At 37.5% G+C, this 27,780-nt stretch overlaps 1 protein-coding gene across 1 annotated transcript in view; it reads left to right on the top strand.

The window, feature by feature from the left end:
* The window catches only part of MALRD1 (MAM and LDL receptor class A domain containing 1), a 578,615-nt gene that overhangs the window by 48,107 nt on the left and 502,728 nt on the right, over positions 1-27,780 (top strand). The window contains exons 5-7 of the mRNA XM_036459535.2: positions 3,166-3,262; positions 16,217-16,318; positions 17,173-17,319. Coding sequence (XP_036315428.1) covers positions 3,166-3,262; positions 16,217-16,318; positions 17,173-17,319 — 346 coding nt within the window. The remainder of the gene's footprint in view (positions 1-3,165; positions 3,263-16,216; positions 16,319-17,172; positions 17,320-27,780) is intronic.

The following is a 27,780-nucleotide window of genomic DNA, read 5'->3' on the forward strand; positions in this document are numbered from 1 at the left end:
AATTTATGTTCCCTGGGGAGTGCAAAGTTGCAGCTTCCTGGTGAAGCTTCCCAAATTACATGCTATAATTTCTGGCTTTCCCTTTTTTCTTTCCTATCCTATCTAATAAAAGAGTAATATGCAAATTAGCCATCACTTCACTACACCCACAAGCCACACCCACTAGCCAATCAGGAACTAATAAGCAAATAAACACAACCAAGATGGCTATAGCCACAGAGAGCAGGAGGCTTGGGTTTCCCTGGCAATGGAGGAAGCCAAGCTTTCTGCATGCCCTTGCTGGCCTAGGCCTCCATTCAAGGCTACAAAGTTTCAATGATAGAAGATACATCCAAACAGAAATGGTGGCAGCCAGGGAGCTGGAAAGAGCAGAAGGCTAGGGTTTTCCCAGGCAATGGAGGAAAGCAAGCTTTCCACACACCCTGGCCAGCCCAGGCCTCTGTTTAAGGCTATAAAGTTTCAATTATAGAAGATACATAAGTTCCAACAGAAATAGCTGTGGTCTCAGAGCAAACAGAAGGCTTGGCTCTGCTCCAGACTGCAAAGTTTCAATTGTAGAAGGTGAATAAACTCCAGATACCAGGGCCTCCACTTGGTCACCAGGGGACATGGCTGGCCTGCAAACCACCACAGGCCCCTCAGCCAGGTCACCCCATGACGCAAGGGAACCACTACCCTGATCCGGGACACCCTTCAGGCAAACCATCTGGACAGGCCTCTGTCTTATCTAATAAAAGAGTAATATGCAGATTGACCATCACTCCAACACACAAGATGGCTGCTCCCATGTGGTCAAAGATCTTGCCCCTATGTGGACACAAGAGGGCCATAACAAGATGGCCAGCAGGAGAGGGCAGTTGGGAAGCACCAGGCCTGCAAGGGAGGGCAGTTAGGGGTGACCAGGCCTGCAGGGAAGGGCAGTTGGGAGGCACCCAGGCCTGCAGGGGAGAGCTGTTGGGAGGGACCAGGCATGCAGGGGAGGGTAGTTAGGAATGACCAGGCCTGCAGGGGAGGGAAGTTAGGGGCAAACAGGCTGGCAAGGGAGCAGTTAGGTATCAATCAGGCTGGTAGGGGAGTGGGAAGGGGGTGATCAAGTTGGTAGGCAGAAGTGGTTAGGGGCAATCAGGAAGGCAGGCAGGTGAGCAGTTGGTAGCCAGCAGTTCTGGATTGTGAGAGGGCAGTCAACATCCCTCGAAAGGTCACAGATTGGAGAGGGTGCAGGCTGGGCTGAGGGATACCTCCCCCTTTCTCCCCCCTCCCCCCCGCCTCCGCATGAATTTCATGCACCGAGCCTTTAGTTATTAATAAGTAGCTAATTACAATGATATCAGTACCATTGTCAGACAATGAAGGTCAGGTGACAGGTCCAGTTCAAGGGGAAAGAACATTATGAATTAGAACAGACTAACACTATCTGAGTGAAAATGCATACCAGGCTGTGGAGATGTGGCCTGAGAGTCCAGGAGAGAAGCTGACATTTGTGATGTAAATTTGTGTTTCATCAACCTGGGTGACAATTGAAATCCTGAGGATGAATGGGTTTGGGGAAAGGGTGTGGAGAAAAAAGAAGAGCCTGATGATTAGTTAACACCTATTTCTACTTATCTCTTTTCATATGCTACTATAGGTGTGTGTAAGCTTAGCTCAGCAATGACTAGGGAATATATCTATATGAAAAGGTTTTCAAGAAGAATTAAATATTAATCTGTAGAGAATAAATTCTTTTTCTCGTAAACAGTATTCTTATAGTAGCTTAAATATTTTAATTAATCTATGTTAAATTAATTAAGTATTTAAATACTATGTATCAAGTGATTCTATACATATATCCTTGTAAATGCTTTATCATCTAGGTAATAGCATCATTTTTGTCAATACCCTTTTACAAAGAAAAAAACCAAGGCACAGACATCTTGAATAACTTCTCCAAGGTCATGTTGCTATTCAGTGGTGTAGCGGGTACTTGAACCCAAGTAGTCTGGTTCCAAATATACATTTTACCACTCTTCTCCACTGCCCTCATATAAAACCATCCCTACATAACAATCTTTGATAGATTTATCCTGTTTTTAAGTAGTCAAAGGGTTATTCTGTTTTATGTGAAGAAAATATTATTTTTTTTAAGGGCTACTTATTGACAAGTTGCTCAATAGGTTATGGATATTTCTCTTAATATTTCTAACAGTCTGGCAGATAGTGTCTGATTTGATCAAAATGTATCAGTGTGCCATGTTGTACAGGCACAGAGGAGAATGCAGCACAGCAAAATGATCTGCTGGGGTTGACTGCATGCAGTCCTGTTGTTAAGCTCAAAAGCAGTGCCGACTCTTTAAAATAATAAAATGTTTATATTATAAACAAGGCCTAACAATAAACACTAATTTAATGTATCCGTGAATTAAGCTCAAATTGTCAATGGTATTTTTACTAAGGGTGGGATAATACTCTTTACCAACACACTTATTTACTTTTTTTTTTTTTTAAGTAACTAGGAGACTGGAGAGTAGATTTTGTTTTTGTTTTGTTTTTTTCTTTCTAAGTTTTTTAAATTAATTATACTTATATATTTTCTTTTAGTGCAGACTTGTACTAGCTGCACATCACAATATAATGTTCAGTGATTGTAACAATAAGTCACTGAACAACCATTTCTGGTCAATGTCTCAAGCTATGTTTAGATCATGGCAGAAAATGTGGAGGACATCTGAGGCAAGACTGTGAGCAAAATTCAGAAAACAGAGGTGAAAATGGGGTAAAGTTGTGAAATGCCAAGCATCAGAGTTCAAGATAGAGCATGGATATAAAAACTGATAAATACTAAGTAGTATGAACACATGGGAACCAAACACAGAGAATGATTATAGGGCAGAAGCCAAGTGAATGTTGTATCATTTCACAAACATGTTACCTAACCTATGCTAGACATGTGAGACACAGAAATGACTACTTTTCCCAGTCCTTTAGCATTTACACTTGGATCCCTTTCCACTTGGAACTGGCATGGTCACCCAAGTGCTTCTAGGAAGTGATGTTTCTTATTTGTAGGCTCTCTGCCTGAAGATTGTGAGAGAGAGATGTTCTTTGCTTTGTATTTTTGTTTATTTCTTTTGTATTTTTGGGCAGGTTGTTTTCTTTAAGTTTTGCAAATCCTTTTATTTCATGTAGGTTGTTTTTCAAGGTCAAGTGATTTCAACTCATGAACAGGATGAAGTCATAGCTATTGATGATATATCTTTCAGTTCAGGCTGCTTGCCTGCAAATGGTAAGAACTTTTTATTATTTTGATCCTCATTCTGTAGAATAAATTCACTGCAATACAAACTTTGTAATGACTTTGATCTGAGTTTTATTTTTTCCTGATGTTTTAGAGTGTCCTGTTTTCCACTGAATAATAAATTGTCTAACAATGACTAGGTCTATGCCAGGAGTGAATATAGGCTATTCTTCACTGACTCTGTTGCTGTAAAGAGTTGAAGGGGATAAGTTAGTTTCAGATTTGAAATCTCATAGCAGTGTTTACATTGGCTAGTTAAATCTTACCAAGAGAACTCTGCTTTCTAGCAAAATGAGAGAAAACTGTCCTCCACAGACTTAAAATTGAGTTCTTGCAGAGTTGATGTGATCATTACATTGAGAGATATAAATGGAGATATTACTTATAATTTATTTCCTAGTTAAACTGAGATAGCTACATTGATAATCCACATATATCAGATCTAAAAATGATCCATATTGGTCCCTTAATTATATTAATTAAATAATATTCAATCCCCCATTCACATTGTTATCAATAGAAAATATCAATGTTAAATTTTAATTTGGTTAGGTAAAATGAATGTAGTTTAAGAATAAGCAATAATTATATTATATAATTATACACACACACACACACACACACACACACACACACACACGAGATAGTTGACAGAATTTTTTCCTTCCTAAATTTTATTTTATTTTTTTAAAATATATATTTTATTGATTATGTATAGAGAGGAAGGGAGAGAGAGAGTTAGAAACATCGATGAGGGAGTCATCGATCAGCTGCCTCTTGCATAACCCCTGCTGGGGATATGCCCTCAACCAAGGTACATGCCCTTGACCGGAATTGAACCCGGGACCTTTCAGTCCCCAAGCCAATGCTCTATCCATTGAGCCAAACCGGTTTTGGCCCTAAATTTTATTTTATTGTAATACGTATGATTTATCAGAATAAAGTTACTTTTTAGAGAGGATTCCAGGTTTCAATTTGGTGTAATGATATGGTAATTATAGTAAATATTTCAAGAACAGACGAGATGGATTGGTCTACTTGAGAGAAATGAAGGCATCTTGATAAATGGTGTCTGTATTGTGCTTGGATTTTAAACAGCACTCCTATTTGTAGGATAAGGGCCTACAAATACATAGTATCCAGAAGAAGATAGGAGTTGATGACATTGGAACACATAAAGGTCTCTTTCATCTTTGCATTATTTGTGCTCAGCATATCTTAGCTAAGAAATCACTATATGATAAATTGGATATAGATAAATTGAAATGGAGAACTTCAAGGGGACAGAATATAATTCACTCATTTCTAGAAGTAAATAATTGAAGTATAAACTTCAATGCCTTGTCACCAAATGGAGATAACATTTTTAGCCTTATCAGAAAGAATGCAATATATCAGTATAGAACACATGGTTAACTTCAGACAGAGCAAACTCTAGTTACTACTCTGCTATTTAAATCTTCCCTAGTATGCCTTCCTCTGTTACCTAGCATGGTATTCCTGGGTCTAGAGCACAGCCAGATTATGTTTAATTTTTAATGACACTCTGGCTTCAGACCTTGATCACTTAATCAGTGTCTTGATATATCTCAGCTTCATAGTTTCCACAGAAATTGGAGTCCACCAAAGTGATCCCTAACAAGTCTTAATCATTGGCCATTCTAGCTAATCACTCTCAAAGGTAAATAAAGCAGTAGCCAAAACCAGTTTGGCTCAGTGGATGGAGAGTCAGTCTGCAGACTGAAGGGTCCCAGGTTTGATTCTGGTTAAGGGCATGTACATTGGTTGCAGGCACATCAAAGGTGGGGGGTATGCATGAGGCAGCTGGTCGATGTTTCTCTCTCATTGATCTCTATCCCTCTCCCTTCCTCTCAATAAAAATATTTTTTTAAAAATAAAAAATAAGGCAATAAAATCAGCTATTGGTTGGACTTTCTGAACTGTTAGGAATTTAGGAATGAGCTGCTGTAATTGAAATTATTTGCATTACAAATTTACACAGGAGCATGCTGGGGTTGTGTTTTGGGATTGAGATCACCTGTAACAGGACTCTACTATTGTTTCAAACATGAATTTTCTCCCCACATTTGGCTCTAAGAACCAAAGCTATTTCCCTAATTACCCAAGATACATATACTGGGTCACAGGCTAATGTAAATGAACCACAATAAATTACAAAGGACAAATGCCAAGTCTTTTAGTAAACACTCAGAACTCTATAGAATTATTATAGAAGAAAAAGCAATAGCAGTGGAAGTAAGACCATAAGAAAATTGGCCATTAAAGGAAAGGTTGTAGTCAAATAGAAAAATATTTCAGCCTATAATTTCTATAATAATAGTTTTAGATAATGTTACCATGTTGTTTTTGAGATGGTGTGAAAAATAAAATTCACAAAAGTTGAGGTATGAGTTTTAAAGCTAAATATTGGCTAGACCTTTCACATGGATATTAAATTGATACAAAATTATAATATTTGGGGCTAAAGAAGAGAACTTAAAAAAAATCCAAGACTGAAGTCTTCAATGAATATGGAAAGCAGAATGGATGAGTATGGATAACACAGGTCAATAAATTGAGTGTCATGAGCCAAGACGTTTTTATACATGGAAGAATAAATCAGTGTGTAGGAGCAATAATGGGGATTTAGAGAAATGGCAAAATTAATTTTGGGCCTTGTGTTTTATGGGGCATTGGAAAAGAATGTCAGCCCTTGGGAAATATACAATTGAAATGATCTTATGGAAAAAGCTAGTATTTAGGTAAGGTCACATCATGTGTTCTTTAGAACTGAGGGTGCAGAAAGCTTGGTATTTTGTTTCTCAGAGTGAGCGGTGAGGGGAAAACAGTGCTAGGAGTATTAATAATGGAGAAACAGGATAAAGAATGATGGGATAGAATTGGCATTTGGATAGAATAGCACTTTATAAATGGCAGGAATGTGAGCGATGGTAAAATTACATAACATTAAATTTCCAAATGAGGCTCTCCAGTCAAGTTCAGGCACTATCATGATAGACTAAATTTAGGTAATCTTCAGAATCACATGGGCTTCACTACAGACCTGCTAGAAGGGAATCACTGAGGATGGGGACTGTATTTTAAATAATGTTCTCAGGACATTTTTTGTGAAGCTAGCCAATCTCAGGTTTAAGATTAGAACTGGTATTTGGGATTCTATTCTTATGTTGATTATTATTATATACTTGACAATGACTGCTCTGGGTCAGAGTTAGCTATCTCGAATTAGATGTTTCTTTCTCATGTAGTCCTGGTGATTATGGTCAGGATAGGGGAGCATCAGAAACTTTAGGCAAAGTCAATGCAACATGTTCTGTATATCTCCATCAGAAAATCCTACTCCAGTGGAAGTTAGAGTTAATGTATTTGGATGCAAGAAAACAGAAATTTTCTCCTAGGTGACTTAAGAAAATCGAGGAGAATAGGTAGTTATGGTATAGTTTCTTCAATATACCACATTATATATTGTTTAGTACTAATTATTAAAGTCAGGGAACAAGGGATTTCCCTGGTATTTGCCTGATGCATGCCATTTGAAGGTCACCAAATGACTGTTGAAGCTCTGTACATTTCACAGGAAAAAGTAAGAAATGGGAAAAGTCCATGTTTTTGACCATGTCATTGGCTAGAGAATTTTCACAGACTTCCATCCTCCAGCACTGTGAGAAAATAAATATCTGTTGTTTAAATCATGTGCTCAAACCATCCAGTATATGGAACTTTGTTGTGGCAGCCCAAGTAAACTAAGATGTCTACTAATAATGATAAATAATATGTTAATACAACATATTAAAAATAAAAATTAATGAAAATAATCAATATCAATGAACAAACTTTTAAATTATTGACAGGGTTAGTATTATTAGTATTTAAATAAAGACAGGATTAGTATTATTGAAATTTTCAGGCTCTGATTTGGATTGGTCATGTAATAGTGGGGCCACAATATAAAACTTAAGAATTTTAAAACAATTGAAACCATATAAAATATATCCTCTGACCAAAATGAAATTAAATTATAAATCTGAGAAATCCACAATTATTTGGAAACTAAATTATACACATTTAAATAAAACATACTTCAAAATAGCCAAGTATTTTGAAGTGAATTAAAATGAAAATATAATACTAAAATTTGTGTAATTCAGCAAATGCAGTGTAGAGGGAAATTAATAGGTATAAACTTTTATTAGGAAAGAAGAAAGATCTCAAAGCAGTAATTTAACTATCCATATAAATAAAGTAGAAAAAAAACAAAAACATGTTAAAGCTAAGTCACTTAATAATGGAATTAAAGATGGGAAATAGTAGAAAAAAATCATTAAAACGAAAAGTTGGTTCTTTGAAAGGGTAAATAAAATTGGCAAAATTCTAGCCTGTTCAAGGAAAAAAGAGAGTAGACACATATTAACAATTTCAGGAATGAAACAGGGCTGACATGAAAGATTCTACAGATATTAAGAAGAATAATAATGAAGGAATACAACAAATAACTCTCTGAACATAAATTCAACAATTTATATGAAATGGACAAATTCTTTGAAAGTCACAAGCAACCAAAGTCACTGAAGAAGAAATTGATAATCTGAATAATTTTATATTTATTAAATAAATAGAACTCATAGTGAAAATATTCTGTTAAAGAGAACTCCAGGACCACATGGTTCTAGAGGAAAATTGTATTGAATATTGAGGGGAGAAATAACACCAGTTTTATACTTTCTATTACAGAAAATAGAACTGAACACTTGCCATCATATTCTGTAAGAGTGGCTTTACCATAATCCCAAAGTAGACAAAGGTATTATAAGAATACTAAACACCAACTTTTCACAACTTTTATATATTATAGCAAATAGAATCCAGTAATATATAAAAAAGATAACACACCATAATCATTGGAAAACACAAGGCTAGTTCAATGTTTATAAAGCAATCACTGTAATTCACCATGTTGATAGTCTAAAGAAAATAAGCACATGATGATCTCAATAGATTCATAAAAGTATTTGACAGCTTTCAACATACTGTCATGATTAAAAACCTCAGGAAAGTATGAACATCTTTAATGGAATAAAGGACATGTACAAAACTCAACAGCTAACATCAGACATAATGATGAAGGGATGAATGCTTTACCCCTAAAACTGAGAACCAAGCAATGATGTCCATTCTTAACACTTCTTTTCAACAGGAAGTCATAGCCAATGCAATAAGGCAAGACACATAAGTAAAGCATGCAAGTGGAGCAGAAGGAATAAATCTATTCATATCTGCAAATAGCACAGTTGTTTATAACAATATATTATAACATTTATATTTCAAAAAGATTCTGGTACTAGTAGTAGGATGTAAAGTCAGTATAAAATCAATATTATATTTCTATTCTATGGCAATGAATAATTAGAACTCTGTTAGAAAAAATGGTGCTATTTATAATACAATCAAAGAAAAGTTTTACATATAACTCTAACAAAATTTATGCTGGATCAGTTTTTTGAAAACTCCAAAACATTGGTAAATGACATCAAAGAAGACCTGACTGAATAAGTGGAATTTAATGAATCTGCAGATACAGGCTCTCTGTTTGGTAAAATTCATAGAATACCAAAAAGTAAATATTACCATATGTAAATTAAAAGGAATTTTTAAAAGTAACTTTTTAATTTTAAAATTTATCTTTATTGTTGAAAGTTTTACAGATGTCCTCCCATTTTCACCCCTTTGACCCTCTCCTTCTTATTCCTACCTCCTCCCCACGTCTTTTAAAGTTGGAAAAATTCTGATGGTGAGATTGTATTATATATATTAGCTTTAGTATTACCTTTAGAGGGAAAAAATAACTATTATTCTATTTATGTACTTTTTACTATTGAAATGTCAATGACTTTCTTCATAAAAATGTCATATATAAGTATTCTAATGGTTTCTGAACATTTTGCAAGGTGTACAATAAAACAATTCTTTTTATAATATTAAAGGAATATTTTAGACTATTTTCACACCTTCAAAGAGCATCATTGTAAATTACTGGTTTTCTCAACACATAAACATTCACTGTACATTTATTGAATAGGAGGATCTCTGTAAACTTTGCCCATGTAGCAAGTATGGAAGAAAAAAGAAATCAAGGTTTGTGACTGTGACTAAGTAAGAAAGTGCTTAATCACTGCTTCTTTAATAACTTAACCCGTGAATAAAGACTTATTATAATTTTTATAAAGATTGAATGCTGTGGCCCATACTCAGAATATTTGAATATTCTGTGAATATTTTTAGATTGGTCTGCTGGGACTTTGCCTTTGCCAAATATATAAATACCTCAAGAATACAAATCATCTCTTAATGAGAATCTGAATGACGCATATGTACAGTTAAATAACTAAGAATCTAAGTACCTTTTTCATCTTATTAACTTCTAGCTACCCTTTAAGATCTAATAACTGTTCACTGAAACCCATTACTAATTTCTAATTTAAGAAAATTGATTGCCTAAAGCCCCTGGAGTCAAAAATGAATGTCGATGATAACTTCTATTGTAGTGACCTTGAGAATTCCTTCTCTACCAGCCAAGTCTGGCGAGTTTTACATAACCTGCTTGTACAAGATTAGATTTGAAGGATGACAGGCTCTAGACATGTGGCCTCATTGGTATAGAGACCTTAAAATGTTTGGCAAAGCTTCATCCTACTGGTCATGTATCATTAACGGAGAATTAAAAACACACACAACATTTTCTAGAACTAGATTGTGGTGCATGTTAGAATGAGAGAGACAAAGTGTGAGGAGGGAGATAAAATGAATATTACCATAAATACAAATAATTGACATTTTAAATAGTTCTGAGTTCTGGATAAATGCACTAAATAAAAAATGATGTCCACGATATTAAGTGAATGACAACTTATACTGCCATGCCATTGTTTTTATGGTTATAAATTCTAGTTTTGGAGCCAAAGGTAACAAAAGTGGTTGGCATTGATGAAATATATTTAATATCAATAGGTATAAGCTAGATTTTTAATTCTTGCAATTTATACTTGCCTGTTTTGCTATTTTTGTTTACAGTTCTGTTGTTGTTTTTATCTTGTATAAATAGTGAAAAACTAGAGATAATACACAACCGTATTTAAACTGTAGCCAATATTTAATTATGGAACTTTTTAAAAATATATATTTTATTGATTTTTCTTACAGAGAGGAAGGGAGAGAAATAGAGAGCTAGAAACGTTGATGAGAGAGAAACATCAACCAGCTGCCTCTTGCACACCCCCTACCAGGGATGTGCCCGCAACTAATGTACATACCCTGGACCGGAATCGAACCTGGGACCTTTCAGTCCGCAGACCGACGCTCTACTGCTGAGCCAAACCGGTTTTGGTTAATTATGGAACTTTAAGGGGGAGAAGATTTGTAGCTCTTATACGAAACTATAGAAATTATGGTTTGGTTTCATGGTAATTGTTATTGTGCCATGTTAGCTTCATTTATTGCCCACATTCCCTTAATTGCATATTCAGTTTTAATTTTAGTGGCTCTTCCATTCAGGAAGCTTAGAACATTAATCATTTGCAAGCTTTCATCATGAAAAACCAGATTATGGATGCTATTCGCAAATCATTTTTATAACCAATTGCTTCAATTTTATTTCAAATAAAAATGCAAATATTTTACATAGAGTATATGACATTTAAATTTTTGTCAAATGTTTTCATTCATTCACTAATTAAGTATATAATGAGCACATATATTGAGCCAAGTAAGTTTTTTAGACATTGAGGAGACAGCAGCAAAAATAACAAATAAACAGTAATTTCTGCACCCATGGAACTTAAATTTTAGTCAGAGGGAGAAAGACATTAAGCAAATAAACAAAAATATACTTTATGTCAAATGGTGATATGTGCTCTGGGGAATAACAAACCAGAAAACCAAGATAAGAAGTGCTACAAGTGAGTGTGAGATGAAGTTTTAGAGTAGTCAGGCATGGTACATGGAGATTATAGTTACTGGGCAAAAAAGCCAAATTGTTGAGTGATGCAATGTGTATGCTAGAAGTACCATAAATGCAGAGTTTCTGAGGATGAACATGGTTTATATGAGGATGATCATGGTAAAGACTTTTGTATTTACTTCATGAAGGTTAAAAGCCAGGGAAAGGTTTTGAGCAGAGGACACATGATCTGACTTAGATATTGGGAGGAAGGCAGAAACAAGGAGGCAAAATAAGAAGTTATTATCTTAATCCACAAAGAATCTGTACCTTCAACAGTAATAGTGGAGGTGTTAGGATATAGTCATATTCTTAATGTGTTTTCTAAACAAAGCAAATATATGCTGATTGATGGTTTTAAAACAGTAAGAGAGATAGAGATGACTGCACATTTCTTGCCTGATTTATGAGTGGAGTTATCATGAACTATAATGGGAAAGAATGTGGGAGGAGAAAGTTTGGGTAGAGAAAATAAGAATTTTAATTTGAAAAAAGCAGATGTCTTTGAAGGAACCAAGTCATCAGGATGACATTTATATTGGAACCCAGTAAAAGGTCTGGGCATCCTATCTAATAAAAGAGTAGTATGCAAATCGACCACACCTCTGCTATACCCACAAACCACACACACCAGCCAATCAGGAGTGAGTATGCAAATTAATCCAACCAAGATGGCTGCAGCCACAGAGTGAGCAGAAGGCTTGGATTTCTGCCATGCCATTGTTTTTGCCAAGCTTGGATTTCTGCCAAGCTTTCTGCACACCCCGGCCAGCCCTGGACTCCACTCAAGGCTACAAAGTTTCAATTATAGAAGATAAATCAATCCCAACAAAAATGGCAGTAGCCACAGAGCTGGAGAAAGCAGGAGGCTTGATGGAGGAAGCCAAGCTTCAGCACCCTTGGCCTGCCTTGGCCTCTGCTCAAGGCTACAAAGTTTCAATTATAAAAGATAAATCCCAGATACCAGGGCCTCTGCTTGGGTTGCCAGGGGGCCTGGACGGCCTACAAACCACCACAGGCCTCTCTACCTGGCCACCCCATGCTACATGGGAACCCTACTCTGATCTGGAACACCCTTCAGGGCAAACCAGCTGGCCCCCACCCATGCATCAGGCCTCTATTCTATGGTCTAATAAAAAATTGGCCATAACTCCAACATACAAGATGGCTGCCCCCATGTGGACACAAGATGGACACCATAAGATGGCCAGCAGGGGAGGGCAGTTGGGAGGACCAGGCCTGCAAGGGAGGGCAGTTATAGGCATTCAGGCCAGGAAGGTAGGGAAGTTGGGAAGGATTAGGCCTGCAAGGGAGAGAAGTTGGTGGCGATCAAGCTTTCAGGGGAAGGAAGTTGGGGGGTGAGGCAGGCCTTCAGGGGAGGGTAGTTAGGGGCAAATAGGCTGGCAAGGGAGTAGTTAAGCATAATCAGGCTGTCAGGGGAGTGGTTAGGGGGTGATTAGGCTAGCAGGCAGAAGTGATTAGGCACAATAAGGAAGGCAGGCAGACAAGCAGTTGGGAACCAGCAGTCCTGGATTGTGAGAGGGATGTCAGATCCCACAGGGATTGGGCCTAAACTGGCAGTCAGACATTCCCTGAGGGGTCCCAGATTGGAGAGGGTGCAGGCTGGGCTGAATTTTGTGCACTGGGCCTCTAGTACTACTATATATCAGGTATATTGGGAAAGGAAAATTAAATACTAGACTTAGCAATAAAGAGATCAGCCTTTACATATGCAGTTCCAGCGAAGTGGTAGGGTAAAAAAAGAAGGAATAAAGTTCTGATACATGTTTCAATAAGAACGAACCTTTAAAACATTAAATGCTAAGTTGAAGTCAAACACAAAAGGCCAATATTGTATGATTCCATTTACTAGTATATGGAATGCACTGGACAAATCCATATAGATTGAAAGCATATTACTGGTTGCTAGAGGTTTGTGGGATGAGGAAGGAGAGAATGGGGAGTGATTGTTAATGATTATGGGTGTTTTCTTTTTTCTTTTTTTTTTTTTTTTTTTAATATATTTTATTGATTTTTTACAGAGAGGAAGGGAGAGAGAGAGAGAGAGCTAGAAACGTCGATGAGAGAGAAACATCGACCAGCTGCCTCCTGCACACCCCCTACCGGGGATGTGCCCGCAACCAACATACATGCCCCTGACCGGAATCGAACCTGGGACCTTTCAGTCCGCAGACCAACGCTCTACCACTGAGCCAAACCGGCTTCGGCAGTGTTTTCTTTTTGTATAATGAAAATGTTTTGATGATTGTAGAACATTGTAAATGTACTAACAGTTATTGAATTGTATATTTACAAATAGTTAAAATAATTTAATGTTATGTGACTCTTATCTCAATAAAAATATTTTTGACAAAAACCTTATTGGAATGGATTCAAGAAAAAATGAGGGGGTGGAGTCAGTGAGAATATGAAAAACTCAGACAAGTTAGTTGGAGGGGCTTGTAAGGTAAGAAGGTTTCCTTAGGATGGGTGAAATTTTGGTCACTTAGTGTACTGAAGCTATTTCTAAGAGGACATGCTAATGTAAAGGAGAAGAGGAAATTGCTGGAATGATTTCTTAGATTGGGAAGGAGAGATACATTTACTTTATGAATGAATGAAAGGAGTGGGCTTAGAGTGGAGCATGGCTAGTTGACCCACATTACCGGAAGAAAGTTATGTGGACAGCTGTGTAGGTAGATTGATGGTGGCACTTGATAGTTTTCTTCTGATTTTTCCTATGAAATATGAAGCAAGATGATTAGCTGAGAATGATGAGGTGTAGTGAAGAATGATTAACTGAAATGGAAGAGGAGGTGGAAATTTAAGGAGGGGGAATAGTGTCTAGAATAGAGGAAAAAGAAAGAATTAGAAAAATGTAGTATGGCATTGCCATGATGCAATGAAGTGAGTAGTCATGGATATGTAATTTTAATCATCATGATTTTGGGCCTCTCTTCACCAAGTTCTGCTGCACAGATGTAAATGGAGTAGGTGGTTGGCTTTTGTAGAGCCAAGCTACAGTGATGCTATCAACTAGGAGTGTGTGGGACACTCACCTGGGCCCTTACTACTTGTGGCAGCTCCTGCAGACATTCAGACATCTCCCTGCCTGGAGTTGTGACTGGACCAGCCCTTGTGGTGGTGGTTTTGAAGATTGCAAGATGCACCTCAGCAACAACTATCAAGGAAGTTTGGAAAAACAAGGTTCATTATCCATAGGTACTGGAAGCTCATCCGGGAACATATATTTAGGTCATAGTGGAAGAGAGAGAGAGAGAGAGAGAGAAAGAGAGAGAGAGAGAGAGAGAGAGAGAGAGAGAGAGAGAGAGAGAGAGAGAGAGAGAGAGAGAGAGAGAGAGGAGGGGGAGGAGAAGGACGGAGAGAAGGAGGAGGAGGAGAAAGAGGAGGAGAAGAAAGAGGAAGCAGCAGCGGCTATGTGTTTATTCCAGGGGATGTCTTTGAAATGGGTGCCTCAGTAAACCACAGCTTAATGTGAGGTACTTACAGGACAATCCAAAAGCAAACTATCCATTACTTGCACTTTGTGGAGAATTGTACTTTTCCGTTTTTGCTCCGAGAGAGTGGGGAAGCATGAGAAGAGCCAGGATGACTGGCTGTCTAACATCTGTAAGAAAGGAAGAGAGAACATGAGAGATGATGAAAAGAATTGATAAGATTGTAGAACCATTAGCTGGTAGGACCTGGTGCTGTCAGAACATTGTTGCTGTTGAGATATGAGAGGGAGTGAACTGGAACAATGGGGTTGAAGACTATGGAGTGGGTCATGGTAATTAAGGTCCAGGAAATGTTATTATGGTAGTAATGATAATCATCTGAGGATTGGTGGCAGGGGTTGTTTTTCATCAGCGTTTTCCTTCACAATCACCAATAAGAAGAAATCAAGAAATGAAGAAGAATAGAAGTGAAGACAAATATTGAAATGACAAAGAATGACAGTGAAACAAGTCTAATGCCATCAAGGATCGAGCTGTAGTGCTTAGTCTGTAGATGACTGCAACAAGCTGGCACACAGAGTGAAACCCTTTGACGTCCAGAGATTAAGGCTGGTTATTTAGGAAACTGAGTGAGAATTATCTGGAAGTGGCTAGTGGTTCAGGAAGGACACCCATCCAGTTTTAAGTTCTGTGTTGGGAGGGCTGTGGGAGGAAAGGAGGCACTGTTTGAAAGGGCTGCAGGGAAAATAGTTGCAGGGCAGATCCTGCTTCCAGTTAAAGAAGACACCATACATTTTACATCTGATGTATGTACTGTTATCCTTTTAATAATAGGCTGCTAGTTTTTATGTTCAGACAGGTTACTTCGGTGAGAATGAAAGATTTGGTTTTAGCATTCAAAACAGAGATGTCACTAAATCCTAGAAGCCTAAGCCTGGTTTGTATATCTTTTCTTAGTGCAATGGGTCCACCTAAGGGATGATGCTGCCATAAAGAAGGTTTGGGTGGAAAATGCTTTGTAGAACAAGTGTTAATCCTATATAATAAAAGGCTAATATGCAAATCAACTGAATGGCAGAATGACCAGTTGTTATGATGTGCACTGACTACCAGGGGCAGATGCTCAACACAGGAGTTGCCCTCTGGTGGTCAGCACATTCCAACACGGGCAGTACTGCTCAGCCAGAAGCTGGGCTCATGGCTGGTGAGCACAGTGGCAGTGGCAGGAGTTTCTCTTGCCTCTGTGGCTGTGCTAAGGATGTCCAACTGCCAGTTTAGGCCCGCTCCTCAAGGAGATCAGACCTAAGCCATCAGTCAGACATCCTCTGAGGGTTCCCAGACTGTGAGAGGGCGCAGGCCAAGCTGAGGGACCCTCTTAGTGCATGGATTTCATGCACAGGGCCTCTAGCGTCTTAATAAATGAATAACTCCCCCTAGTTGCATCTGCATCTCACTCTTTAAATTTAACAGATGAAACTTTACCATGTCAAGAAGCAACCATCACAAAGCAGGAACTATGCCATCCTGATACAACTTTCTGCAGATTTGACACTACAGATGCAGGATTAAGATGTAAGTGTTAAATTGGCATACTCATCTTGTTGTGTGATCCTTTCATGAGACTCAGATCCCTAATCCTATATAATAAATGCCTAGTCAAGCATGAATCGACCAGTCGGTAAGAGTTCCACTGACCACCACCTGGTCCCTCTCCCTTCACCCAACTCCCGCACCTGCAGGCTCTGATCACAGGATGGTGAATGGGGAACCACTGGGAACCAGAGTGGGTGGCGGCAGGTGGGACTGGGGACTGGCTAATCGGAAGAAGATGGCCTAATCACAGGCTTGGCCTAGGGACCCTACCCGTGCATGATCTCGTGCACTGGGCCTCTGGTAGGAATATAAGATACTCACTTGGTATTTGGTATTTGTGGACATTTATGCCCAAGTTTTAGCTGGAATGTTATTGGAAAATTGATTTATTCAACAAGTAAAATATATTAAATATATCAATTTAAAGTAATATTAATTTGTAAAACAGTTCCACTAAAGACCGTTTTGGAATTTTATATGCAATGATTCTTTAAAATCTCAATGTGTTTATGAATAGTTAATGATATAAATAGAATTATTTCCATAAATTAGCTAAGGTCAGATATTATGCTATTTAAAAAAATCAAAAACAAAGCACTTGTCCAAGGAAAGATAGAAAATTTTAATTTTTTATTGCAATGCAATGGTTCTCATTTTGGGGGATGCCCATCTGAGTGAACTGAAGAACTTGAAAAAATAGAATTGTTTAAGATTTATTGAACCAAATTTCTAGTTATGAATTTGTGTGTAAACCCTAGTGTAACACCATCCATGGCAGTAACCACTCTCATAGACTGTGAGAGTCCACCAGGATCTTTCTCTCCTCTCTTCAGTGTGTGAGCCCTGTGGATTTGAATTTGACACGTGTGGCTGGGCATCAGAAGCAGTTGCTGGGCACGTTTCCTGGTTGCGCACAAATGCAGGGAGAGTTCCTGCTTTAGAATCTACAACTCAGCATGATCAAAGTAGTGATGATGAAGGTAGGAATAAAAAATATCTTTTACATATTATTTTTAGAATTGTACTTTATTGTTACTGAATGCAGACATTTGATCAGGGTCTTGAACATACTGAGTATATTTTATTGAAACTATATTATGCCATAGACATTAAAAATAGTAAAATCAATAATTTCATTTGATTTAGGAAAAATTACACTATGTTAATTAACTATTTTAATTTGGTAAATTTTATTATTTTTTTTAATCATCAAGATATAATAGATTTTGCATGAACAACCACACACAAAAAAAGGTTTATCAACTGTTAGCTCTCCCTATCCCTGTAGTATTGTCAATGAGTTTCTTCCTCTTATTCTAACACTAATTTGTTATTTATGTGTACTTTTCTCTTTATTGCCTTTTTATTTTTTGGTAGGGGTATTATTAGTTATTTTTTAAAAGTATAATTTAAAATTTTATTCCAGCAAAAACTAATCTACTTCCTGTAGATTTTATTGTCCCCATCTGCATATATTGTCATCTGTATATCTTCTTTAGTTAGGTGTCTATTAAGATCTTTGGTTGTTAGTTTCTTAGTTCTTTTTCTCACTGGCTTAGAAGCTTTGATTTATATATACTACTAGTAGCCCTACACACGTATTTGTGCACCAGTAGCTTGCTACCACCCGCCAGTAGCTCTTTGCCCGCTGCCCTGCCCTCCTATGGCTCCCCCAAACCCCCACCCCCTAAAGCTTGCTTTCTTGCCCCCTCCTGTAGCTCTCTGCCACCCAGTTGTAGCTTGCTGCCCCACCCTCTTGCTGACCTGTGATACTGTTGTTATACAGTCAGTTGTTATACTTCATTGCATAACAAAATTTTGCATATTACATCTTTATTATATAGGATTAGTAGCCCAGTGCATGAAATTCATGCCCTACTGCTGGTTTACAGGGATTGGGCCTAAACCGGCAGTCGGGCATCCCTCTCCCAATCTGCAACTGCTGGCTCCTAACCTCTCACCTGCCTGCCTGCCTGACTGCTCCTAAACACTCTGCCTGCTAGCCTGCTTGCCCCCACCTCCCCTTCTCACTGGCCTGCTCGTTCTGAATTGCCACCCTGCTGTCCTGATCACCCTCAACTGACCCCCACTGATGGCATGCTTAGCCCCTCTGCTGGTCTGCTCACCCCCAACTGTCCCCCCCACCGGCCTGATCACCCCCAATAGCTGCCCCCCCGAACCAGCCTGATCATCCACAACTGCTGTCCCATCCTGGCCTGATCACCCACAACTGCCTTCCCCTCTTGGCCTCTAACTGCCTCTACCTCGGCCCCACCACCATGGCTTTGTCCAAAAGAACTTCTAGAAGGTCTCCTGGAAGGTCTCCCAGCCTAATTAGCATATTACCTTTTTATTAGTATAGATAGAGGGCTGCTGCACAGGTTTGGGCTGGCTGGTTTGCCCTAAAGGGTGTCCTAGATCAGGGTGGGAGTTCCCTTGGTGCATGGGGCATCCTGGGTGAGAGGCCTGTGGTGGTTTGCAGGCCGGCCATGCTCCCATGGGGTGAGGGTCCTGGCTTGGAAAGGGGGCATGGCCAGCCTGGGTGAGGGGCTAAGGGCTGTTTGCAGGCTGGCCACACCCAGGAGGAATTCTAACTCTATGGGGGTGTGGCCAGCCTGAGTAAGGGGCTGAGGTCCATTTTTTAGACTGGCCACACCCCCTTCAGGGTGGGGATACCCACTGGGGTGCCTGGCCAGCCTGGGTGAGGAGCTGATGACTGTTTGAAGGCTGGCCAAGCCCTCCAGTGGGGACTCTCACCCCATGGGAGTGTGGCCAAACTGGGTAAGAGGCTGAAGGCTGTTTTCAGTCTGGCCATGCCCCCTGTGACCCTGGCTCCCAGCCCCTCCCTGAATGGAGGCAAGGACTGGCTGGAAGACTGGGTTACCCTAAGCAGAGGCCATGGCAGGCCTGGGGCAACTCAAGCCTTCTGCTCACTCCAGTCCATGGCTGCTGCCATCTTTGTTGGGTTAATTTGCATAATCATTTCTGATTGTCTGGTAGGTGTAGTGGAGTGATGGTCAATTTGCATGTTTCTCTTTTATTAGTGTAGATATTTTTATGGACATTTAAAAATTTTGACATATATATTTTTTTTGTTTAATATATTTTATTGATTTTCCACAGAGAGGAAGGGAGAAGGATAGAGAGCTAGGAACCTCGATGGGAGAGAAACATCGACCAGCTGCCTCTTGCACACCCCCTACTGGGGATGTGCCTGCAACCAATGTACATGCCCTTGACCGGAATTGAACCTGGGACCTTTCAGTTTGCAGACTGATGCTCTATCTACTGAGCGAAACCGGTTTCAGCTATATCTTTAATATTAAATTTCTTTATCACTTACTGGAATAGAAGGAACTCATTGTATTTTAAATTATCATTTTTAACCCTCCCTTTTTATTTACTTATTTTTTCTCATTACCATTCATCCCCCTATACTTTCTTCTACCTTTACCCACCACCCTTTTTAGGTTTTGAATTATAGTTTAATATTTAAAAAAAATATTTTTAAGTAAATATCATTTAAAGCTATTACGTTTTCAACTGTTACAATGATACATTTTATCATTTTCTTTAGTCACCATTGTTTCTGTTATTTTATCCTTACCCTTTCAGTTTCTTTTCCTTCCTGCAAACGTTCACTTTTTAAATTATTAATACTTGTGTTTTATTTACATAAGATTTGTGGTGATGAACTTGCTTAGTATTTATAAACTTGAAACATTTTTAAATTGACTTCACGCTTAAATAATAAGCTATGTGGTGATACAATTTTAAAATGAAAAACTGTTTATTTCATTTCTAACTATATGGTGATAGTACTTTTCTCCTGATATCTACTGTAGATTTGCTTTTTCTCTATCCTTCCTCCACTCTTTCCTAATGTTTTTCTTTGTACCTACCTGCTTGTTCAGTGATTATGTTGTAGCATTACTTAGCTCCCTGATCCCTTACCTAAATAACAATACTAGTTTATGGTTTCATATTTCATGGCAATGCTTGGAGTCTTCACATCCTTATAGCTCAAGACAGTGAGGGAAGGATATATCCCACCTCAGTTTATGAGCAGGTTCCCTCCATAGTCTTTGCTTTCATTAAGAGAATTTGATTCTTCTCCTTTAGCTTTTGCAAAATTTAAATTAGTCAAAATTCAAGCTACAACAGCCTGCTTTTTATCCTAAAGCCCATGTTCTGCTTATCACTTGGCATATTTTTTTTCTTTTCTCTTGAGATGGTATTTGACCTCTCTTTGCTTTATAAAATGTGTTTTCTATTTATCATTTCCTTGTGTATAGGTCCGAGGCAAAGTATTAACTTACTATGCTATTTTCATTAAAGTTTAACATTTCTAATAAATAGGAGTTTCATTTAATTTAAATAGTTTTTAGAAGCTGCAGGAATATTTACTAACTTACGGAACAAGCATTTGAAAGATTATTTTTGAAAATTAAAGTTATAAATTTATGAAAATATCTGTATTGTCTACATTATTGAGTTAATCAACAATCAAAATTGCTTTTAAGAATCAGAAGGAAAAAATTGATTGATAATATTTTAGGTAATAAAAAATCCACAGATTTGATGCTTCCATCTAGTTTCTTAAGAAATAGGGCATTTGAATTATATTCTGTAAGAAAAGAAAAAAAAAAGACTTCAAATAGCCTCAGCAATCTTGAGAAAGAAGAACAAAGTAAAGGTATCACAATAGCTGATGTAAAACTATACTTCAATGCCATTGTAAAAATCAAAACAGCCTGGTTCTAGCATAATAGCAGGCATATAGATCAATGGAACAGAACAAAGAACCCAGAAATCAACCCTCCCCTTTATAGGCAATTAATATTTGACAAAGGCAGCAAGCACATAGAATGGAGTGAAAACAGTCTTTTCAATATATGTTGAGAAAATTAGTTACATGCAAAAGAAATGAAACTAGACCACCAACTTATCCCATACACAAGAATAACAGAATAGATAAAAGGCTTAAATGTAAATCACAAAACTATAAAAATTCTAGAAGAAAATATAATCAGCAAAATCTCAGACATCTCTCAGCAATATATATTTTTAATGTATTTTATTGATTTTCCACAGAAAGGAAGAGAGAGGGATAGAAAGTTAGAAACATCGATGAGAGAGTAGCATTGATCAGCTGCCTCCTGCACACCCTCTACTGGGGATGTGCCCACAACCCAGGTACCTGCCCTTGGCCGGAATCGAATCCAGGACCCTTGAGTCTGCAGGCCAATGCTCTATCCTTTGAGCCAAACCGGTTTCGGCTCTCAGCAATATTTTTGGTGAAATATCTCATAGGGCAAAGGAAATAATGAAGAAAATATAAAAATGGGACAACATCAAATTAAAAAGCTTCTGCACAGCAAGGAAACGATCAATAAACTGAAAACCCATTGAATGGTAGAATGTACACTGAGTAACCAGATTATTATGACCACCTGACGTTTGTAAGTAAATTAGCCTTACACTGCATCATATGGGTATGGAAGCTGAAGGCCTGTTTGAACACCTTTTCTGTCTGCAGTTATCAAGATAAAACTTTTCCAATTCGCACAGGAACACAAGCATTGGACAGTCGAGCATTGGAAAAAAGTCATGTGGTCTGATGAATCACATTTCTAGTTGTATTATGCAGATGGCAGAGTGAGAATTTGGCAGAAACAGCATGAAAGCATGCACCCCACATGCATGAGTACATCTCTTCAAGCTGGTGGGGGCAGTGTTATAGTTTAGGGCATATTTTCCTGGCATGATTTGGGCCCTTTAATTTGTGTGGAATAACATCTGAATAGCACAACATACCTAAGTATTGTTGCTGATCAAGTTCATCCTTTCATGTTGATAGTGTATCCCAATGAAGATGGCTTCTTCCAACAAGACAAAGCGCCATGCCATGGTGCTCGTATAGTGCAGGAGTGGTTTCAAGAATATGAAGGAGACTTTACCTTAATTGGGTGGCCTCCACATTCACCAGATCTCAATCCAATTGAGCATTTGTGTGGCAAAGTTAAAAGAGCATCAGGCAGCTGGTTCCACAACCATCAAATCTCACAGAACTGGACAGTGCTATTCATCAGGCATGGTGTCAGATCCTTTGAATCACCTTTCAACATTTCCTGGAGTCAATGCCAAGAACAATTGCCCCAGTATTGAAGGCAAAAGGTAGCTCAACAAGGTACTGATTGGATGGTCATAATAATCTGGCCACTCAGTATGTATTCCACTAATGTACCTGATATGGGGTTAATTTCCAAAACATATAAGAAGTTATACAACTGAACACCAGAAAGAAAAACAATCCATTTAAAAAATGGGCCTGGTTGGCATGGCTTGGTGTTGAGCTTCAACCGATGAACCAGGAGGTCATGGTTTGATTCCTGGTCAGGGCACATGACCAAATTGAGGGATAGATCCCCAGTATGGGGTGTGCAGAAGGAAGCTGATCAATGACTCTCTCTCATCATTGATGTTTCTATTTATCCCTCTTTCTTACTCTCTGAAATTAATAAAAGTGTATTTTTTTTAAATGGACAAATGACCTGAGTGGGTACTTCACGAAAAAGGACATAGAAATGTTCAAAAGACATGAAAAGAAAATGCTCAATATCACTAATCATCAAAGAGATGTAAACTAAAACTGCAATGAGATATCACCTCACATTTGCCAGAATGGCTACTATCAATAAATCAATAAACAATAAGTGCTGGCAAGGATGTGGAGAAAAGGGAACACTAGTACATTCCTAGGGGAATGTAGACTATTGCAGCCACTGTGAAAAACAGTATGGAGTTTCCTCAAAAATTTAAAAATGGAACTCAGTGGTCACACTTCTGGGAATATGTCCTAAGAGTTGAAGCACCAATCAGAAAGAATATTGTACCCCTATGTTCATTCTAGTGTTATTTACAATAGCCAAGATCTGGAAACAGAGTTCAAGTGCCCCTCAGTAGATGTGGGGATAAAAAGCTATGGTACATTTATGCAATGGAGTACTACCCAGCTATAAGAAAAAAAGAAAACCTTATCCTTTGAAGCAGCATGGATGGACCTGGAGAATATAATGCTTAAATGTAATAATTCAGTCAGAGAAAGACAAATACCATATGAACTCATTTATACATGGAATCTAATGAGCAAAAGCAGCTGATTAACAACAAAGTAGAACCAGAGGCATGGATACATGGAAGAGACTGACAGCTGTCAGGGGGATTGAAGTGGGGACTAGATGAAAGATGATGAAGGAATTAGCCATGGGACATATATGCATAACCCATAGACACACAATAGTGTGGTATTGGCCAGAGGGAAGGGAAGGCAGTGGCTGAGTGAAGATGGGCAAAGCAGGGGGCACTGGGTGGAATGGGAACAATTGTAACAGTGTCAATAATAAGAACAAAGTGAAAAATAGAGTTGGTGGGATTTGAGAAGTGCACAGCAACTTCCCAATCCTTGTCAAGAGAAAGTGGGATTCCATAATATATGGCATGTGTTGCCATCACAATTACTCAGATTATCACAGATCTTGAGATGGATTGCAAATAGAAGGTAAAATGCTGAGAGACAAAGATGTCTGACATCTAAGCTCCTGGTCTGGGGCTTCCAACTCTTTTAAGATTTACACCACCACATCCCTGGTTCTCAGACCTTCAGACTCAGATTGAATTATACCTACTTTCCTGGTTTTCCAGCTTGCAGATAGCAGACTGGGATTTCTCAGCCTCCATAACTCTGTGAGCCAATTTTATAATTAATATATTTATAATTCTGATTCTATTGGCTCTCTTTCCCTGAAGAATTCTTACTAATACACATCTGATTCTGAAATGTTTTTCTGAAAAAAATATAAAGTCATGTATATCTATCTATATATCTATATCCATCTATCTATCTATCTATCTATCTATCCTGTCAAATGATAAAAGTTTCTTTGTAAAAAGTAGAAAAAATAATCAAAAGGGAAAATAATTTTGGAAAGAAGGCTGAAGAATTCTCGATTAAAGAAAAGTTACATTGTGATATTTAAATGAAAATGAAAACTTGGTGTCATTGAGATTTTTATAAGACTATTGAATTTTCATTTGGGTTGCATTATCAAACTTTTATTTCAGACATTTGGAACAGATTTCAATGCATCTTAGAAAGTGCATGTGGAAACAAAAACATGTCATATGTAATTGATACAATTATTTCATACCATCATATCATAATTTTAAATAAAATATTTGTGATTCAAGTCTGATTTTGAAAACTCTAGAAAAACAATAATTTTGTTCAAACAGAAAGTACCTAATTTGTTTCTAAATTGCTTTTTTTTCCTTTAATTTTCAGGTTACTACATGTGGATAGAGGCTAACCATGCTTCTACACTTGACCGTTTAGACAGCAGGGCTTATCTAAACAGCTCTGTGTGTCACTGCTGGAGCAAGAGCTGCCATTTGCAGTTCTATTATGCTATGGAAAATAGTGTCCTGAGAGTAAGTCTGTATAACAATAAGGTAAGAAGAAACTTGCATTTATTTCAAAACCAGTGAGTAAATGAAATTTCTAATTTGGCAACTTCTGTTTCTGTTTCTCAGTTATGCAGACTTTAGGTATTCTTTAGTTTGATTTTATTTAGTATACATTTAAAAAGAAATATTAAGAAATTCATTTAGAAAATACTGCCATATGCAAAAGCCAATGAAGTAATAATTTGCAAAAGCAATGTGAAAATACTATATAATAAAAAGCTGATAGGCACATTGTCCCCTCAACCATGAGTTCTATTGGGAGTTCAACCAGGGGTCAGGGTTGGCCAGCCAACAGACTATGGCCCCCATCCCTGGCTATTCCACCCCTGATCAGCCCCCCACAAACTCCTATTGGGAGCGGGGTTTGCCTACCAACCTCCCTGTTCTTTGGTCAGAGTAAAAATTGTGGTGGTAATACTAGCCTAAGCCTTTTTCTATTTTTTTTAAAAACTAACTATAACTAAAAATAATTCTCTACATGTGGGAAAATACCTGAGACACTGAGAATTTCTATTGTGAGGAAAAATTATAATTAGAAGGTAATAAATCATAAGGGTAAATAGCAATCATTCTAGAAATGGGGAACATTTGACAATAATTGCAGTAATTCTGATATTGGAAAAAGGAAGACAGTAAAATCATCCAAATTTGTTTCCTTTGGCTCAGGATACTTTGGGTAAATCCAGTTGAAATTTGCACATGACTTTAGCTAGATTTATTTTTAACACAAATTAATTTATCATCTGCACTTATTAAGTGCCAGTAACCATCTTTCAATAGCATTTTCTTATTTTTCATCCTCAAATTTCAGAATGCTTATTAGCAAGATATTTGAAAATTCAAGACAAAGTCTTTTTCTTCCTAGTTCTATTATATCACTTCTACTTTTCCCTTTTGTGTCATTTTCATCATGTCCAGTCTTCTTTCTTCTAGTTTTCTTTTTCAAGATATTCACAAAGTTCTAAAGCATAAAGGTAGATGAATACTCTCATTAGATATACATTTTCCTTTGTTATAGGAATGAGACACAATGTCTAGCATTCTGTAACTAGGTTATATTTTTGTAATAGCATATATTTTACAGTAGTATTTGGCAGCATAATGCCTTGGAATCTATTTGGTATATTTCATTCAATTTGTAAAAATATTTCCCTGCTCTTTCTGTAGTTCTCCTAATTTCCAGATACATGGGTTACAGTTTACAAAACAAATTAACAAACAAAAAGGTTAAAATTTATCCATATATGTTGTAGTATTTATGTTTCAGTTATTGTTACCAATGCTATATAAACCAAACCCAGGTAGCCTCTATGCAATTTGCAACCAGCTAAAATTTCCAGTATCCTTCTTCAACAAAGAAATTCTAGAATAATTTTGTTACATTTATATTATAGCTAAAGCACTTTAAAAATATATGGCCCTACGAAAGTGCTTTTTACAGCAGGCAATCATATATAATAAAGAGGTAATATGCAAATTGAACCTCACGCTCTTGCACAAAATGGCTGCCTCCATGTGGTCAAAGATGGCCTCCACAAGATGGCTGGCAGGGAAGGGTAGTTGTGGGTAATCAGGCCGGCAGGAGAGGGCAGTTAGGGATGACCAGGTTGGCAGAGGAGGGCAGTTGGGGTTACCTGGTCAGCAGGGGAGCAGTTAGGCATTGATCAGGCTGGCAGGGGAGTGGTTAGGGGTGATCAGGCTGGTAGGCAGGTGAGCAGTTGGGAGCCAGCAGTCTTAGATTGTGAGAGGGATGTCTGAGTGCCGGGTTAGGGATCAGGCTTTTAAACAGCAGTTGGACATCCCTTGAGGAGTCCCACATTGGAGAGGGTGCAGGCTGGGCTGAGGAAGAAGAAGATCAAACGACCTCAGTGCACGAATTTTGTGCATCAGGCCTCTAGTTAATTAATATTTGATAAATGCTGAATTAGTTATTCTACATTTAAGTAAAATTTGTATCATTTATCTTCTAATTTTGGGGATTATTTTAATCTGCTCTGAACACCAGTGATGGATTTTTAAAGTTTTAATATATGTAGAATGGAGTTATGAATTACTTAAAATAGAGATGTCATTTCTTCTGGTAGCTTTGGGATGCTACAGGAAAAGTCGGAAACAAAATTGGCTTCAGATATCACCTCATATAATAAGAATACAGTTATCAGCAATCCATTTCCTACATTATAAAAACAGAAGTTTATTAGATGAGAACTAATATGGTATATTAACTGGAAGCAATTAAGAGTACATCATATACAGTATTGTCTGATGTTTGACTTATTAGTTTACTCAGTATTCTGAAGAGAGTGGTTTATTTTTTCTGAAACTCTGCTTGCTATATTTTATACATGTAGCACAAATCTGTAACAAAGTAGATAAATTTATGTACATGAATATCTACATATTTTCTAAATTTTCACTGGCAAACAGGAAGAAAAACAATTAGGGCAGAGAAGACAGTGCCTTAGAAAAGGTATTCTAAGGCACTGTCTTTAAAGCCATAATAAACTTTTCCTTGAAGGAAGGTCTTTACCACAGTATATGAACCTATCCTGTACGCAATGAAAAGTAGTTAAAAATAAAATAAAATAAAATAAAATAAAATAACCCCTTTAAATTGGTTCCTTTTATTTTCTTCACTAGAAAGGGAGGATAAGCAGATATCGCTAAAATATGTAGTTATAAATATTTTCTTGAAGGGTAAATGACATTATTGATGATGGTCTAATGGAATAAAGATATTTTTAACATTTTATTTATTGATTAAGAAATAAAAAAATTAGAACATTACTTGAAAGGCTTTTCTGAATTGGGAGTCTCTTTCACATTAACACTTGTTGAAAGTAGTTAGATAAGAGTCTGTGAGATAAAAATAAAATAAAAGTTAATTTGCTTAGTTGGGGTTAATTATTTTTCTT

This window comes from Pipistrellus kuhlii, unplaced genomic scaffold (assembly GCF_014108245.1).
Source record: "Pipistrellus kuhlii isolate mPipKuh1 unplaced genomic scaffold, mPipKuh1.p scaffold_m20_p_1, whole genome shotgun sequence".
In the NCBI taxonomy this organism is placed as follows: Eukaryota; Metazoa; Chordata; class Mammalia; order Chiroptera; family Vespertilionidae; genus Pipistrellus; species Pipistrellus kuhlii.